The 18,169-nt window shown below is 43.1% G+C and overlaps 1 protein-coding gene across 4 annotated transcripts in view; it reads right to left on the reverse strand.

Moving 5' to 3' along the window:
* CFAP47 (cilia and flagella associated protein 47) overlaps nucleotides 1-18,169 on the reverse strand; it is a 548,331-nt gene that overhangs the window by 22,757 nt on the left and 507,405 nt on the right. For all 4 annotated transcript variants that reach the window (XM_056556158.1, XM_056556159.1, XM_056556156.1 and 1 more), the window contains exons 63-64: nucleotides 17,069-17,230; nucleotides 1,561-1,729 (exon numbers count right to left, since the gene is read on the reverse strand). In XM_056556158.1, coding sequence (XP_056412133.1) covers nucleotides 1,561-1,729; nucleotides 17,069-17,230 — 331 coding nt within the window. The remainder of the gene's footprint in view (nucleotides 1-1,560; nucleotides 1,730-17,068; nucleotides 17,231-18,169) is intronic.

Consider the following 18,169-nt stretch of genomic DNA (forward strand, 5'->3'; position numbering starts at 1 on the left):
AAAGATCTGACAGACACCAGTGGGGGGTAAATGCTCACTGTACCCCTTGTTACGTTCCTCAAGGGGTCTAGTTTCCAAAACGGTATGCCATGTGGGTATTTTTTGTTGTCCTGGCACCATAGGGGCTTTCTAAATGCAACATGCCCCCGAGCAAAATTTGCTCTCAAAAAGCCAAATATGACTCCTTCTCTTCTTAGCATTGTAGTTCGCCCATAGTGCACTTCATGTCAACTTATGGGGTACCTCCATACTCAGAAGAGATGGGGTTACAAATTTTGGGGGCTATTTTCTGCTATTAACCCTTGCAAAAATGTGAAATTTGGGGGGAAGCACACATTTTATTGAAATTTTTTTAAATTTTTTTTACATATGCAAAAGTCGTGAAACACCTGTGGGGTATTAAGGCTCACTTTATTCCTTGTTACGTTCCTCAAGCGGTCTAGTTTCCAAAATGGTATGCCATGTGGGTATTTTTTGCTGTCCTGGCACCATAGGGGCTTCCTATATGGGACATGCCCCCCAGAAACCATTTCAGAAAAACGTATGCTCCAAAATCCCCTTGTCGCTCCTTCCCTTCTGAGCCCTCTACTGTGCCCGCCGAACACTTTACATAGACATATGAGGTATGTGCTTACTCGAGAGAAATTGGGCTACAAATAGAAGTATAAATTTTCTCCTTTTACCCCTTGTAAAAATTTAAAAATTGGGTCTACAAGAACATGCGAGTGTAAAAAATGGAAATTGTGAATTTTCTCCTTCACTTTGCTGCTATTCCTGTGAAACACCTAAAGGGTTAAAATGCTGACTGAATGTCATTTTGAATATTTTGGGGGGTGCAGTTTTTATAATGGGGTCATTTGTGGGGTATTTCTAAGATGAAGACCCTTCAAATCCACTTCAAACCTGAACTGGTCCCTGAAAAATTGTGATTTTGGAAATTCTGTGAAAAATTGGAAAATTGCCGCTGAACTTTTAAGCCCTCTGGTGTCTTCCAAAAGTAGAAACTCGTCAATTTTATGATGCAAACATAAAGTAGACATATTGTATATGTGAATAAAATAAAATAATATTTGGAATATCCATTTTCATTACAAGCAGAGAGCTTCAAAGTTAGAAAAATGCAAAATTTTCAAATTTTTCATCAAATTTGGGGATTTTTCACCAAGAAAGGATGCAAGTTACCAAAAAATTTTACCACTAAGTTAAAGTAGAATATGTCACGAAAAAACAATCTCGGAATCAGAATGATAACTAAAAGCATTCCAGAGTTATTAATGTTTAAAGTGACAGTGGTCAGATGTGCAAAAAATGGCCGGGTCCTAAGGTGTAAAATGGCTGGGTCCTTAAGGGGTTAAAGACATTTGTTTTCCACCAGAGTACCCCTTTTAAATAAATTATATTTCCAACTTCCCTCCAAGTACTTTTATTTTGTTAACATTGTAGCAGCGACTTGAATGGTAGGTAATAATAGACAACATTTCCATTTTTATTTCTCCTATACAATGAGGACAGTATACTAGGTATGAAAAAAACAGCTAACCTTTTCATGATAAAACATACCTGTACTACAAGTGTAGCTCTGTGCTTCTTGCTGTACATTGTAGGTTTAAAACTAACAGTAATTAAGGTGCCAGCAGTTCCAAGGGGAAGCAGTTCTCCAGATTGTGGTGATACAGAGAACTCCTGATCACTTCTATGTATAAAGTATGCACTGAATGGCTCTGGGTACCTTGGAAAAGCAAGAAAACATTCATTATAATTAGTTTTTACTTTCTAGCAAATATTTACAGAGTTATCAAGATGCTACATTGTGAATTGAATGGAGAAGTAAATACAATCTGATAGCGTAGCCGTGATTTTAGTAATACATAATGATGGAATGTCTCGGAAGCATTTCTCTTTCTACTGCACTGATTAACAGGATAGAAATGTCACTAGCAAACTGCAGTTCAATCCGTCACTATGGTTTGGCCTCAAATGCCATTACACCTATGTCACGCAGCATTGTGTGTCCTGGGAAATAAGTAAAGGCCGTACACCTTAAACAGTAAGCGTTATGAAGACTGATAGAAGTAGTTTACTCTTGTTATAGACGTCCTGGAAATTGATTACAACTGTTATTTTTAAATAATTTATCCCCCAAAAAATTCCCATTTTATTTGTTATAATATGGCATACCTAATGCCTAAGAAATTATAATATTTAATTATGTTTTACAATAATGATACAAATAATATTTACAGTTCAGCTGGGGCAATATATTTTGGCTTGTGACAAATAATGCACTGAATTATGTTGACACTGTAGTCCAAATAGATTCCAGAATAATTTTAATGCATAACATACTATAAAAAAACAATTTGTTGCTGGGTAGATATAGAAAAGTGCTACAGAACAAAACCAGCTCAGAAATAACAAAGAATATAATTTCCTTGGTTCGGTGTACATGCATGAAATGCTGGCCTTCACTAGCATACCTTCCACAAATACATGTTATTCCACTATTATGGTACCTGGTAGGTTGAGGTAGCATAAAACTGAATCCAGCTCTATGTTTAGAGATTTTGCAACAGTAGGATTTGCACAATAGTGTGACAATAGTGGTTCCACTAATCTGAACACTAAGGGAATTTAGCATGGAATGGGTAAGTGGAGCTTATTTAGCCATTTAATATCATGTTCCTCCAATTTTTATGTGCAAAGTGAAAAAGTTAAAGTTAGGCAAAGGCCAATCCAAAGTCATAGGCAAAATCATGACAAATAGTGGGAATATCACTCCATGAGGATAAAGAATATGATGACAAAAGTCTGTGCAACAAGTGAAACGTAGGGATAGGGAGAAAAAAAGGAATAACCCCTTAAAACCTTAACAGGGTTTTCCATAACTTGAACACTGATGGCGAATCCTTGAGTTAAGACACCGGTGTGACTGATGAGGTTTTTGAAATTTGCTGTCTACACTGGCCAGTAGAGATAAGCGAATATCCCCAAAATTTTGATTCGGCCGTTTCGCCAAATTTTCCGGAAAAATTCGGTTCGGACCAAATTTATTTGCAGCGCATCGCTATTTAAAAATGCTATTTCTGGACCAAAGAGAGGCTCAATAGGGGTGTAGAACACCTTGCCTTGTCCTAACACACATAGGGAGTATGCTGTGTTAGTGAAATAATACTGTTATTCAGTATGACATGCAGATTGCAGGCATCGCTATTAGAATCACTGCCCCAGAGCATCTGGATGTGGCAGATTTTTTATGTAATTTTAATATAATTTTAATTTATTTTGATATCAATTTCTTTATATTAATCTTATATACATTTTTTGATTACCCATTCTGGTGAGCATCGAGCTGGCGGTCCTCCACCAGGCAAGATACCACCTGTTCCAGCCCCTGCCTCTCAGCGCCCCCCTGACTGTAAAAATGTGAATGTTTCATTTAATCAGTTAAGGTTCATTGTTATCACTCAAAGCTGTTTTATTGGATTCTTGTGATAATTCCACAGGTAATGTGAAGTCGACGACCATAGGGCCTCAGTCTTGAAAAGATTTATATTAGATTCCCAAGTTTAATGTCCCAGCGTTTACTTTGAACTAATACTGTATGACCACAAAACCCAATCTAACAAGGAGTTACATGGTGGCACAATGACAGAGCCTAGAGGTAGCAACATAAGGAGACCATAATCTGGCAGAATGACACAGCCTGGAATTGGCGGCAGCAAGAGGAAACCATATAGTTGCTGAATGACACAGCCTACAGTTGGCGGCAGCATGAGGAGATAGGGCCTCACAATCCCTAAGATTAAAAGATGAATTTTCAAATTTACATTGAAGATTTATGGTAGCTAGTGCTACCATAAAAATTTTTAGGTAATGTCCCAGGACCAGCAACATGAGGAAACCATATAGTAGCTAAATGACACAGCCTGGAGCTGGCAGCAGCATGAGAAGACAATAGGACTTCACAATCCCTAAAATTAAAATATTCATTTTCAAATTTAAATTGAAGATTTATGGTAGCTAGTGCTACCCTAAAACTTTTAAGGTAATGTCCCAGGCCCAGCAGCATGAGTAAACCATATAGTGTCTGAGTGACACATCCTGGAGCTGGCGGCAGCATGAGGAGACAATAGGGCTTCACAATCCCTAAGATTAAAAGATGAATTTTCAAATTTAAATTGAAGATTTATGGTAGCTAGTGCTACCATAAACATTTTCAGGTAATGTCCCAGGCCCAACGGCATCAGTAAACCATATAGTGGCTGAATGACACAGCCTGGAGCTGGTGGCAGCATGAGGAGACAATAGGGCTTCCCAATCCCTAAGAATAAAAGATGAATTTTAATTCTGTCTTTTATTCAATCCCCTGGGGACCCGTGTTTCTAGGGCCATGATCCAGAATATCTCTCGTGCAAGTACTCTTTGACAAAAATCACCACCTCTGTGTGGGAGGGTGACTCGCTCTATACCCTGCACTATTAAGGACGCAGTACTACCTGCATGATACTGTGCACAATGTATAGATAATACATCTATAAATTGAGCACAGTATCATGCAGGTAGTACTGCATTCTTAATAGTGCAGGTATAGAGCGAGTTACCCTCCCACACAGAGGTGGTGATTTTCGGCAAAGAGTACTTGCACAAGAGATATTCTGGATCATGACCCTAGAAACAGGGTCCCCAGGGTATTGAATAAAAGACAGGACACATTACTCTACTATCATTGAATAGGTATACATCCTTGTGCATTACCTGTCTGCTTTTATATCTACAGTATCTCTCATCACTCCTGCCTAACAATAATTACATATATATTTTTCTCAATACATTTTTCTTAATATATTGCTTGCTCAGCTCATTCATTTTGTATTTTCTGTTGCCTATGACATGTCATCTAATGATTACCACATTTGGCAGCAGAATAAAAATCTTTGTTCTTTTTGATATTTATGTGGATTTTGGTACTTTTTAGTATGTATGGGTTAAAGTGCCCTGGGATAGGTGTTTCCCATATTCCCTAGGTCACTTCCCCTATTTAACTGAAGAACTTCATTTCTTATGTTGTATGACTAAGGGCGATGAAGCCTGAAACACGTCATTCCTTGTTCACTGTTGTGTCTCCTGACTTTTACTGAAATAAACGGGACTCTGCACTTTACTACATCAATGCTGGCTTTTGCTTCTGTTTGCATTGGACTTTTGGTGCTGCCATACATCTGCCGTGCTGTGGATGGGATCCGCCTGTGGTGAGCTGGCCGACCTATTCTATCTGTTCCAATAGTGGCTGAATGGCACAGCCTGGAGTTGGCGGCAGCATGGGGAGAACATATAGTGGCTGAATGATACAGCGTGGAGGTGGCGGCAGCATAAGGAGAATATATAGTGGCTGAATGGCACATCCTGGAGTTGGAAGCAGCATGAGGAGACCATATATTGGCTCAATGGCACAGCCTGGAGTTGACAGCAGCATGAGGAGACCATATAGTTGCTGAATGACACAGCCTGGAATTGGCAGCAGCATGAGTAGAACATATAAAGGCTGAATAACACAGCGTGGATATGGCAGTAGCATGAGGAGAACATATGGTGGCAGAATGAGACAGCCTGGAGGTGGCAGTAGCAGCGATGGATGGCAATACCAGTACCCAGTGACGAAGGTGGATGAAAAAAGGTCTGATGCGGAGGAATGTTTGTAACTGGGGAGCAGTGCCTTAAATCTGTTTGGCACTATCCATATTTGTGAAGTGTTGGTGTGGCACCATGGTCAATCTACTCTGATGCATCAGGGATTGGTGGGTGGAAATCCTGGCTGATCCATGCCTGATTCATTTTTCGTGGACAGACAAGTTATCCTTGGGGTGACTATGGCCCCCGCCACACTAAACACTCACTCTGATGGCACACTTCTGGCCAGGCAGGACAGCTTTTCCAGGGCAAAATCTGCTAGTTGCGGCCACAAATCAAGTTTGGCTGCCCAGAAGTCCAGCGGATATTCAAGGTGTGTTGGCATGGGTATGTCAAGGTATGCCACCACCTGCAGGTCCTGCTCCAGGTCTACCTGCTGCTGATGAGTTGCTTCACTATGCGGGTGAAGAAAGGTACTCATCAGCGACTGTAGACTCAGGCTGCTGCTGATGGAGCTGGTACTGCTCCTGCTACCCCACCCCTCCCCAGCAGCCATGGCAGTGGAAGGAGAGCGCAGAGGGCCCCCCCGAGTCAGACCTGCAAGAAGATGGACTATGGCCCTGATAGGCATCAGCCAACTGACTACGTAGGATGTCTCTGTAGTAGGTCAATTTGTCCTCCCTCTACGTGGGTGTAAAAAAGGTCCCCATTTTGTGCCGGAAGCAAGGATCCAATAACGTGGAGAGCCAGAAGTCATCCCGCTGCCAAATGGTGACAATTCGGCAGTCATTACGCAAGCAACTGAGCATGCATCGTGCCATTTGTGCAAGTGACTCGGAGGGACTCCCTGCCCCCATCTCCACTGCATACTGCATTGGTGTGTCTGGTTCCTCTGTCTCGCCTTCCCCATAACCCTCTAGCTCCTCTGGCTGCTCCGGCTCCTCCTCTCCTGACAGATGACTAGAAAACCTAAACTGTGCTCAACTGTGCCCCTCCCCTCCTCCTCCTCCAATTCAACTCCCACAGGGCTCATGTGGCCATGAGATGTAGGTGCCACGTCTCCAGTGCCCTGACCAGCCATTGTTTCCAAGACGAGTTGTGGGAAATGAAGCAGTGGAATGACATTGTTTATCCTGTAATCTTGGCGACTGACTAATAATGTGGCTCCCTCAAAGGGCCTGAGCAAACGGCAGGTGTCAAGTATGAGCTGCCACTGGTTAACATTGAAGTTACACAAGGGAGTCCCCCTATCCGCTGGGATCATCAAGAAATCGGTGATGGCTTTTCCCTGTTCGTATAGTGGGTAAAACATATGGAGGGTGGAATTCCAATGTGTGGCAATGTCGCAAATCAGACTATGTTGGGGGATACCGTTCTGATGCTGCAGCTCAAGGAGGGTGTGATTTGCGGTGTTTGAGTGGCCGAAGTGCATGCAAAGTTTCCTTCCCATTTTTAGGATGTCTTGCAAATGGGGGAAACACTTCAGGAACCGCTTGACAACCAGATTGAACACATGTGCCATGCAGGGAGCATGGCTCAGCCTTCCTTGTCACAGCACAGGCAATATGTTCCTCCCGTTGTCAGTCACCATGGTTCCCATTTCCAATTTTCATGGAGTAAGCCATGCTCCGATTTTTTTATGAATGACTTTTAGCAGTTCCTCACGTGTGACTCCGTTTGCCAAATACGTGAAGAACAGCGTGACACCGCCGTGCCCTGCAAACATGGTATGCTGAAGGGGCACTGAGACTTGTCCGTGCAGCGGTGACTGAGGACACAGTGGAGGATGCGGAGTCGCACACTGTCACAGGACCAATGGCCTGAGAGCGTGGAGGAGGAAACGGCGTGACCTGTCCAAGTTGGTGTTGTGGCTGTGCAGGAACCACATTCACCCAGTGGGCCGTAAAGGACATGTATTGTGCCCGACCATAGTTACAGCTCCAGACGTCAGCACTGCCTTGCACTTTGGTACAGATCGACAGGCTCAAGGACTGGCTCACCTTCTCTTCCACAAACTTGTGCAGGGCTGGTACTGCCTTCTTCACAAAGAAATGATGGCTTGGGTCTCCACCTCGGCTTGGCACAAGCCCTCAGTTCTCTGAAAGGTGCAGAGTCCACCACTTGAAAAGGGAGGGGACTGCAGCACAGGCAACTTGGACAGGAGCACATTCAGCCTCTGTGCCGTTGGATGAGTGGGTGCATAGTGTTGTCTCTTGGACATGGCTTTGCCGATGGATTGCTGTCAGAATGACTGACTAAAAGTAGGAGGAGTAGGAACATCTGGAGCGACAGAAGGAGGGTATGACACAGCTCCCTTCGGCTGAGATGGTGGAGCCTTGGTTGGCTGAAAGAGGGAGCAGCATGCCACTGGGTAATGCAGCAGGCTGGACCACCACATTAGAGCCACAGTTCTCCCAGGCTTATTTTATGGTGGCACGGCATATGTTAACGCAGGGTCGTGGTGCCAACATTGGGACCCTGGCCAAGTGTCACCTTCTGCCGACATATCTTGCATGTGGCTATGTTAACCTCCTCCGGATGCTTGATGAAAAACTGCCACACCGCCGAGTAGCTGATTTTGCCACCAACAGTCCGTACTAATTGACTGCTACTGCCGCCGTCTCCAGGAACCCCTGTTCCACTAACTCCCGGGAAGGTAGGCTGCCGTGAAGCAGGTGGTCTCCCCCTGGCACATTTGGGTCCATAATTTCCACTTCTGCAACCATGCTGATTGCCAACCATGCTACCACCTTGCTGGCTCAGCTGTTGCCTCACGGGAAACCTGCAACCCTCTTCTCCTGATGATGATGAAGCCCCTTCTGCACCCGGCTCCCAATTGCGATCGGCTTCATCATCATCAACAAGTGTCTGCACGTCACTGATGTCCTCCTCTGGTTCCTCAACAGTGTATGCTTCAGGACCCTGAACGCTGGCAACACCACCTCCCACGTCACTTTCCTCATCACTACTTGCCCGCCTAGCGGAGGAAGCGGTGGATGTCTCCTCCACTTCTTGGCTGGGCAGTAGCTGCTGACTGTCCTGTATTAGATCATCCTCACTGAATAGTGGAGCTGAACCCACAGCATAAGATACTACTTTAGGGGAGGGAACAGCATAGGACAGAGGCAATGGGAAGACAGGGACTGCTCCCAGGCCATGCCAACTGAGGGTTGTGTCTGAGGAACCCACCGACTGTTGATTGGGGGTATGAGATGTCACTTGTGATGAAGTGGATGACTGTGTTAACCAATCGATGAAGGCAGATGGGTTGCTGGTCGAGACAAGACCGGTAGCTGATCATGCCTCTCGCTGCGACTCCTGCTGCCAATCGCCCCTAGTCTGCTGCAACCTCTGCCTGTGCCTGATGAATTTAGGCCTCTGCCACTCCTCGGTGCATGTCCTGGCACTTCTCTGCCTGACATACTTAGTGCGTATATGAGTGAAATACAATACGCTTCACTACGCTTAAAACAGTATTTGTCTAGAACAGCAGCAGGTATGTACTTTTGGCTGGCCTTTCACAGTATCTAGGCCCTTAAGAGTTTATCAGGAAGAAAATGGTACAACACTTTGATGTACGTATGTGGTATGCACTTATGAGGGCAAAAAAAATGTGCTACAGTAAGCTTTAAAAAGTCTTCGTATAAAACACCAGCCGGTGAGCCCTTTTGGCTGCCCTTTCACAGTACCTAGGCCCTTGAGACTTTATCATGAAAAAAATGGAACAACACTTTGATGTACGTATGTGGTATGCACTTATGAGGGTAGTGCATACAAGTTAAAAGTTTTTGCGCACAACACCATCAGTAGACACCAGTGCTGCAGCACACAGTCGCTGTGTACTACAGCCAAAATTGCACAATCTCACTCCCTTCCCTATCAGTGCTTCTAGCCAGGAATTGTGCTTGAGCTGAATCACTGCTGTTCTTCTGTGCAACACACTGCTCTCTGATCCTCTCTATAATAGAAAGCTGTAGACAGTGACTGGGAGGTGGATTGCTGCAGTTAGCATGCTTTTCTGTGACAAGCAAACTGCTCACTGTCAAACAGAACACTGACTTGACTAGGAGGTAAATCGCTGCTGGAAAAAGCTTTTCTGTGTAACACACACATGGCTGTCTGTCCCTATGTATCTCTCTGCAGTGTAAGGATGAAGTGACATGCCGCAATATGGCTGCCGTTTATATAGGATTGTGACATCACAGGGGTGACTGGCTGCTGATAGGCTGCATTCTGCATGTGGTTCAGGGTCATCCCGCCTACCCTTGTTCCCACCTTTCCAGGATTCCTTGCCCCATGTCCTCACATGTGGATATGCCATTTTAGATGCCCCAGAGACTAGACCACAATAAATGGAGTTTAACCCCTTAACGACGCAGGACGTATATTTACGTCCTGCGCCGGCTCCCGCGATATGAAGCGGGATCGCGCCGCGATCCCGCATCATATCGCGTGGGTCCCGGCGCTAATCAACGGCCGGGACCCGCGGCTAATACCACACATCGCCGATCGCGGCGATGTGCGGTATTAACCCTTTAGAAGCGGCGGTCAAAGCTGACCGCCGCTTCTAAAGTGAAAGTGAAAGTGACCCGGCTGCTCAGTCGGGCTGTTCGGGACCGCCGCGGTGAAATCGCGGCGTCCCGAACAGCTGATCGGACACCGGGAGGGCTCTTACCTGCCTCCCCGGTGTCCGATCGACGAATGACTGCTCCGTGCCTGAGATCCAGGCAGGAGCAGTCAAGCGCCGATAATGCTGATCACAGGCGTGTTAATGCACGCCAGTGATCAGCATTAGAGATCAGTGTGTGCAGTGTTATAGGTCCCTATGGGACCTATAACACTGCAAAAAAAAAGTAAAAAAAAAGTGTTAATAAAGGTCATTTAACCCCTTCCCTAATAAAAGTTTGAATCACCCCCCTTTTCCCATAAAAAAAATAAAACAGTGTAAAAAAAATAAAAAATAAACATATGTGGTATCGCCGCGTGCGTAAATGTCCGAACTATAAAAATATATCATTAATTAAGCCGTACGGTCAATGGCGTACGCGCAAAAAAATTCCAAAGTCCAAAAAAGCGTATTTTGGTCACTTTTTATATCATTAAAAAATGAATAAAAAGTGATCAAAAAGTCCGATCAAAACAAAAATCATACCGATAAAAACTTCAGATCACGGCGCAAAAAATGAGTCCTCATACCACCCCATACATGGAAAAATAAAAAAGTTATAGGGGTCAGAAGATGACATTTTTAAACGTATAAATTTTCCTGCATGTAGTTATGATTTTTTCCAGAAGTGCAACAAAATCAAACCTATATAAGTAGGGTATCATTTTAACCGTATGGACCTACAGAATAATGATAAGGTGTAATTTTTACCGAAATATGCACTGCGTAGAAACGAAAGCCCCCAAAAGTTACAAAATGGCGTTTTTTTTTCGATTTTGTCACACAATGATTTTTTTTTCCGTTTCGCCGTGCATTTTTGGGTAAAATTACTAATGTCACTGCAAAGTAGAATTGGCGACGCAAAAAATAAGCCATAATATGGATTTTTAGGTGGAAAATTGAAAGGGTTATGATTTTTAAAAGGTAAGGAGGAAAAAACGAAAGTGCAAAAACGGAAAAACCCTGAGTCCTTAAGGGGTTAATGAAGCGATTTGCACGATACAATAGCGGTGATATTCGCATTGGTTTCGAATCAAATTTTCCATGAAATTCGTAATGAATTTGGATTCGACAGATTCGATTTGATCATCTCTACTGTCCAGTCAACTATATGTGGTAGTACAGGTCACAGACACAGCTTCACTCATATGTATGGGGCCATGACTTTGTCTTTAATACAAGGGTTGCCTTTCTTGCTGGATTGCAACAGCTTCATCAAACTCCAAAAAGTGGGGGCCAGGGTGTTAAATACTCACCAATTGACTCTATCCTGTGGCCTATCCTGTGTCCCACAAAACCCCTTTAACATTCTGGGACCTCAAAAAAGTAACCTGTCTTAATGGGAATGAACATAATAAATATGTGTTTTAGGATAAGCTCTTACTATAGTTAGAACAAGGTAGGAGGAATTGTTCCAGAAACATAAAACACATCGCCCTGTTGAAATCAGGATTAAGTTAAAATCTAAATAGCCTTTTCATATAACAGGATTTCCCCTTTATTTAATCGCTCCTTTTGACTTTAAACAAGTTTTCAATGTTAACCAAGAAATCCAGATGCGATGCAAACCAAATAAATACAATCATATTTAATGTTCTAATCAAACTCTAATTCTCCCTTGCTACTAAAGTGAAATTCATACAAATAACCTGCTCCTACACTGTGACCTAACCTCAGCAAATCTCTGCCAATTAGAAAAATAATTGGATCTGTAAATGCCTACTAAAATAATTATAGGCTGGAATACAAGCCCAATTAACAATTAATAGTAAACTTATATTTAAAAGTTAGAAAAACAAATAATGAGTTTTACAGGGCACGGCTACCAGGCTGGAATATCATTCTGTTGTTCTCAGACCAACAATCCGTTATCTCATGAAAACTGTCCTCTACGGTTTAACAATGTGGTAAGATAAGAATGCATTCAAGCATTATGTGTAAAATAATGATAACACACTGTCCTCCCCATGCTCATACACTGTGCAGCCAAGCCATGGTTTACCACTAAGTGCAGACAAGCATGGCAAAAAAAAACTATTAAACCACAAGCAGCTCTTACAGCTTGGCCTCAATATGTACGAGCACCCTTTAAAGGTGTACTCCAGAGGAAAACATTTATTTTTTTCAAATCATCTAGTTCCAGAAAGTTAAACAGATTTGTAAATTACTTTTATTAAAAAAAATCTTAATCCTTCCATTATTTATAAGCTGCTGTATGTCCCGGGGGAAGTTGAGGTCTTTGTGGTTGTTCTTTTCAGTCTGACCACACTGCTCTCTGCTGACACCTCTGTCCATGTTAGGAACTGTCCAGAGCAGGAGAGGTTTGCTATGGGGATTCACTCCTGCTCTGGACATATCCTGACACATACAGAGATGTCAGCAGAGAGCACTGTGGTCACGCTGAAAAGAATAACTCAACTTCCAATGGAACATACAGCAGCTGATAAGTACTGGAAGGATTAAGATTTTTTTAATAGAAGAAATTTACAAATCTGTTTAACTTTCTGGCACCAGTTGATTTGTAAAAAATAATTCCATTGGAGTACCCCTTTAACCCCTTAAGGACCAAGGGCGTACAGGTACGCCTTTGCTCCCTGGTACTTAAGGACCAAGGGCGTACCTGTACGCCCGTGGGAATGTCGGCCCACGCCGCACGCCGGGCAGGGACCGGGTCGGGGTGATTGCTGATATCTATCAGCAGGCACCCCGCGCAAATGCCCAGGGGGGTCATTACACCCCCCCATGTCGGCGATCGGCGCAAATCGCAAGTGAATTCACACTTGCGATTTGCGCCGATTCCGGGTCATTACGGGTCTATGGTGACCCGGAATAGAAGGGGGATCGCGGATGTCCTAGACACCCACGATCCCCCTGTAGCGATAGGAATGAGGTGGCAGAGGTGCCACCCCTCTTATCTCTGCTATTGGTGGTCTAGACGTGACCACCAATAGCAGATCGGGGGCGGAGGGGTTTACTTTCGGTTTCCCCGTCCTGCCCACCCACAATAGGCGGGGCAGGACGGGGAAACCGACAGGGACCGGCGCCGAAGATCCACTTACCCATCGGCGACGGCAGCGGGCGACGATCAGCGGCGGCAGCGGGCGACGATCGGCGGAAGAAGAGGGCGGCGACGCAGCTTCCTGGATCCGACGGAAGCCGGTGAGTTACTTAGCAACATCTGGAGGGCTACAGTCTGAGACCACTATAGTGGTCTCTAAACTGTAACCCTCCAGATGTTGCAAAACTACAACTCCCAGCATGCCCAGAGAGCTGTTTAGGCTTGCTGGGAGTCGCAGTTTTGCAACAGCTGGAGGTCTACAGTTTGAGACCACTGCAAAGTGATCTCTATACTGTGCACCTCCAGATCTTGCAAAACTACAACTCCCAGCATGCCCACACAAAAGTTTGCTGTCTGGGCATGCTGGGAGTTGTAGTTTTGCAACATCTGGAGGCCCACAGTTTGGAGACCACTATACAGTGGTCTCTAAACTATAGCTCTCCAGATGTTGCAAAACTGCAACTCCCAGCAAGCCTAAACAGCAAACAGCTGTCTCTGCATGCTGGGAGTTGTAGTTGCGATCCCTCCAGCTGTTGCATTACTACATCTACCAGCATGCCTTTTGGCGATCAGTACATGCTGGAAGTTGAAGTTTTGCAACAGCTGGAGGCACACTGGTTGGAAAATACTGAGTTAGGTAACAGAACCTAACTGAAGGTTTTCCAACCAGTGTGCCTCCAGCTGTTGCAAAAGTACAACTCCCAGCATGCACGGTCTGTCAGTACATGCTGGGAGTTGTAGTTTTGAAACAGCTGGAGGTTTGCCCCCCCATGTGAATTTACAGGGTACATTCACACTGGCGGGTTTACAGTAAGTTTTCTGCTTCAAGTATGAGCTGCGGCAAATTTTTCGCCGCAGCGCAAACTCCTAGTGGTAAATTCACTGTAAACCTCCGCCAGTGTGAACGTACCCTAAAAACACTACACTACACTACACTTACACATAATAAAGGGTAAAACACTACATTTACACCCCCTTACACTGTCCCCCCAATAAAAATAAAAAACGTATTGTACGGCAGTGTTTCCAAAACAGAGCCTCCAGCTGTTGCAAAACAACAACTCACAGCATTTCCGGACAGCCACTGACTGTCCAGGCATGCTGGGAGTTTAGCAACAGCTGGAGGCACCCTGTTTGGGAATCACTGGCGTAGAATACCCCTATGTCCACCCCTGTGCAATCCCTAATTTAGTCCTCCAATGCGCATGGCTCTCTCTCACTTAAGAGCCCTGTTGTATTTCAAGGAAACAGTTTAGTGCCACATATGGGGTATCTCCGTACTCGGGAGAAATTGCACTACTAATTTTTATTTATTTTTTCCTTTTACCCCTTATGAAAAAGAAAAGTTGGGGTCTACACCAGCCTGTTAGTGTAAAAAAAAAATTTTTTTTACACTAATGGTGTTATCCTTTACTTTTTATTTTCCCGGGAGGTAAAAGGAAAAAAAGACCCCCAAAATTTGTAACGCAATTTCTCCTGAGTACGGAAATACCCCATATGTAGGCGTAAAATGCTCTGCGGGCGCACAACAAGGCTCAGGAGTGAGAGCGCACCATGTACATTTGAGGCCTAAATTGGTGATTTGCACAGGGGTGGCTGATTTTACAGCGGTTCTGACATAAACCCAAAAAAATAAATACCCACATGTGACCCCATTTTGGAAACGACACCCCTCACGGAACGTAACAAGGGGTATAGTGAGCCTGAACACCCCACAGGTGTTTGACAAATTTTCATTAAAGTTGGATGGGAAAATGAAAAAAAAAAATTTTTTCAATAAAATGCTGGTGTCACCCTAAAGTTTTCATTTTCACAAGGGAAAAAAAAAAAAGCCCCCCAAAATTTGTAACCCAATTTCTTCTGAGTAAGAACATACCCCATATGTGGATGTAAAGTGCTCTATGGGTGCACTACAATGCTCAGAAGAGAAGGAGCGCCATTGAGATTTTGAAGAGAAAATTTGTCCGGAATTGAAGGCCACTTGTGTTTACAAAGCCCCCATGGTACCAGAACAATGGGCCCCCCCCATATGTGACCCCATTTTGGAAACTACACCCCTCATGTAATGTAATAAGGCATACAGTGAGCATTTACGCCCCACAGGTGTCTGACAGAATTTTGGAACAGTGATCCGTGAAAATGAAAAATTTAATTTTCCATTTCCACAGCCCACTGTTCCAAAGATCTGTCAAACGCCAGTGGGGTGTAAATGCTCACTGCACCACTTATTAAATTCTGTGAGGGGTGTAGTTTCCAAAATAGGGTCACATGTGGGGGGGGTCCACTGTTCTGGCACCACGGGGGGCTTTGTAAATGCACATGGCCCCTGACTACCATTCCAAATGAATTCTCTTTCCAAAAGCTCAATGGTGCTCCTCCTCTTCTGAGCATTGTAGTTCGCCCGTAGTGCACTTCAGGTCAACTTATGGGGTAACTCAATACTCAGAAGAGATGGGGTTACAAATTTTGGGGGGTATTTTCTGCTATTAACCCTTGCTAAAATGTGAAATTTTGGGGGAAACACACATTTTAGTGAAAAAAAAAATTTTTTTACATATGCAAAAGTCGTGAAACCCCTGTGGGGTATTAAGGCTCACTTTATTCCTTGTTACATTCCTGAAGGGGTCTAGTTTCCAAAATGGTATGCCATGTGTTGTTTTTTTTGCTGTTCTGGCACCATAGGGGCTTCCTAAATGCGACATGCCCCCCAAAAACCATTTCTGAAAAACTTACTCTCCAAAATCCACTTGTCGCTCCTTCGCTTCTAAGCCCTCTACTGCGCCCACCGAACAATTTACATAGACATATGAGGTATGTCCTTACTCGGGAGAAAATGGGCTACAAATATAAGTAAAAATTCTAAAATTGGGTTCACAAGAACATGCGAGTGTAAAAAATGAAGATTGTGAATTTTCTCCTTCACTTTGCTGCTATTCCTGTGAAACACCTAAACGGTTAAAACACTTACTGATTGTCATATTGAATACTTTGGGGGGTGTAGTTATAATGAGGTAATTTGTGGGGTATTTCTAATATGAAGACCCTTCAAATCCACTTCAAACCTGAACTGGTCCCTGAAAAAAAGCGAGGTTCAAAATTTTGTGAAAAATTTGAAAATTGCTGCTGAACTTTGAAGCCCTTTGGTGTCTTTCAAAAGTAAAAACATGTCAATTTTATGATGCAAACATAAAGTAGACATATTGGAAATGTGAATAAAAAAAAATTATTTTGAATATCCATTTACCTTACAAGCAGAAAGCTTCAAAGTTAGAAAAATGCAAAATTTTCAAATTTTTCACCAAATTTTGGGATTTTTCACCAAGAAAGGATGCAAGTTACCACAAAATTTTACCACTATGTTAAAGTAGAATATGTCACGAAAAAACTATCTCGGAATCAGAATGATAACTAAAAGCATTCCAGAGTTATTAATGTTTAAAGTGACAGTGGTCAGATGTGCAAAAAACGCTCTGGTCCTAAGGTGTAAAATGGCCTGGTCCTTAAGGGGTTAAAGGAAAAGGAAGGGAGATTCATCTTTAGTAAATAATTTGATGTCTTTGTCCGCCCTCATATCATCATAGTCATTATTACCTGTGTATCTTGTACCTCCCATATGCGTAGGCATTATACACACCAATGTAACATGTTCTATAAAAAAAAAAAGTGTAGCAATAGCACTTGAAATGGTGTGAAAATAAATCAATAAATGATATTACCTTGTCTGACTGGTTAGTCTGAAACCAACAGCTGATTCTTTGTTAAGTCCAACTGCTTCAATCTGAATGACATCATCTACATTTGGTTCAGTGGATACAAACTGAATAGGAAACTTCCATATTCCGCCAGTTACACACTGTACAACTAGTACAGCAGAGTGCCTGAGATGAAAATAATAAAAAGCAACACAATAATGAATGTGTACTGGTAACTGGAAAAAGATGCAGAAAGTAGAACAATACTAGTGTTAAAGGGGTTATCCAGGAAAAAAACTTTTTTTTATATATCAACTGGCTCCAGAAAGTTAAACAGATGTGTAAATTACTTCTATTAACACATATTAATCCTTTCAGTACTTATGAGCTGATGAAGTTGAGTTGTTCTTTTCTGTCTAAGTGCTCTCTGATGACACGTGTCTCGGGAACCGCCCAGTTTAGAAGCAAATCCCCATAGCAAACCTCTTCTACTCTGTCCAGTTCCTGAGACAAGCAGAGATGTCAGCAGAGAGCACTGTTGCCAGACAGAAAACAACAACTCAACTTCAGCAGCTGATAATTATTGAAAGAATTAAGATTTTTTAATAGAAGTAATTTACAAATCTGTTTAACTTCCTGGAGCCAGTTGATATATATATATATATATATATATATATATATATATATATATATATATATATATATATATAAATATATATATATATATATATATATATAAAAAAAAAAAAAAAAGTTTTTCCCTGGAATACCCCTTTAAATGGGCACTGTCATCAACTTTAAAAAAAAAAAAATTTTAGTACATATGTACTACAACATATCTCTAATATATTTTCATTATTTTTTTTCTTATTAAAATGTTTAAATTAACGTTTGAAAACCGGCCACTAGGGGTCTCCCTCCTAGTGGCCGGCTGCAGGCTGGCGTGACGTTACGCCTGAATTCGGACCGATGCCAGCCATCGGTCCTTATTCATTCAGAATGCGCTCGCTCCCTGCCTGTCAATCAGACAGGCGGGAGCGAGCGAATTGGCTCCCTGGCCTCAGACGCCGGCCACTCCTCCCGCACCATGCCGCTGATACTGCTGGACTCTGCAGTTTGTATGTA

This window comes from Hyla sarda, chromosome 2 (assembly GCF_029499605.1).
Source record: "Hyla sarda isolate aHylSar1 chromosome 2, aHylSar1.hap1, whole genome shotgun sequence".
In the NCBI taxonomy this organism is placed as follows: Eukaryota; Metazoa; Chordata; class Amphibia; order Anura; family Hylidae; genus Hyla; species Hyla sarda.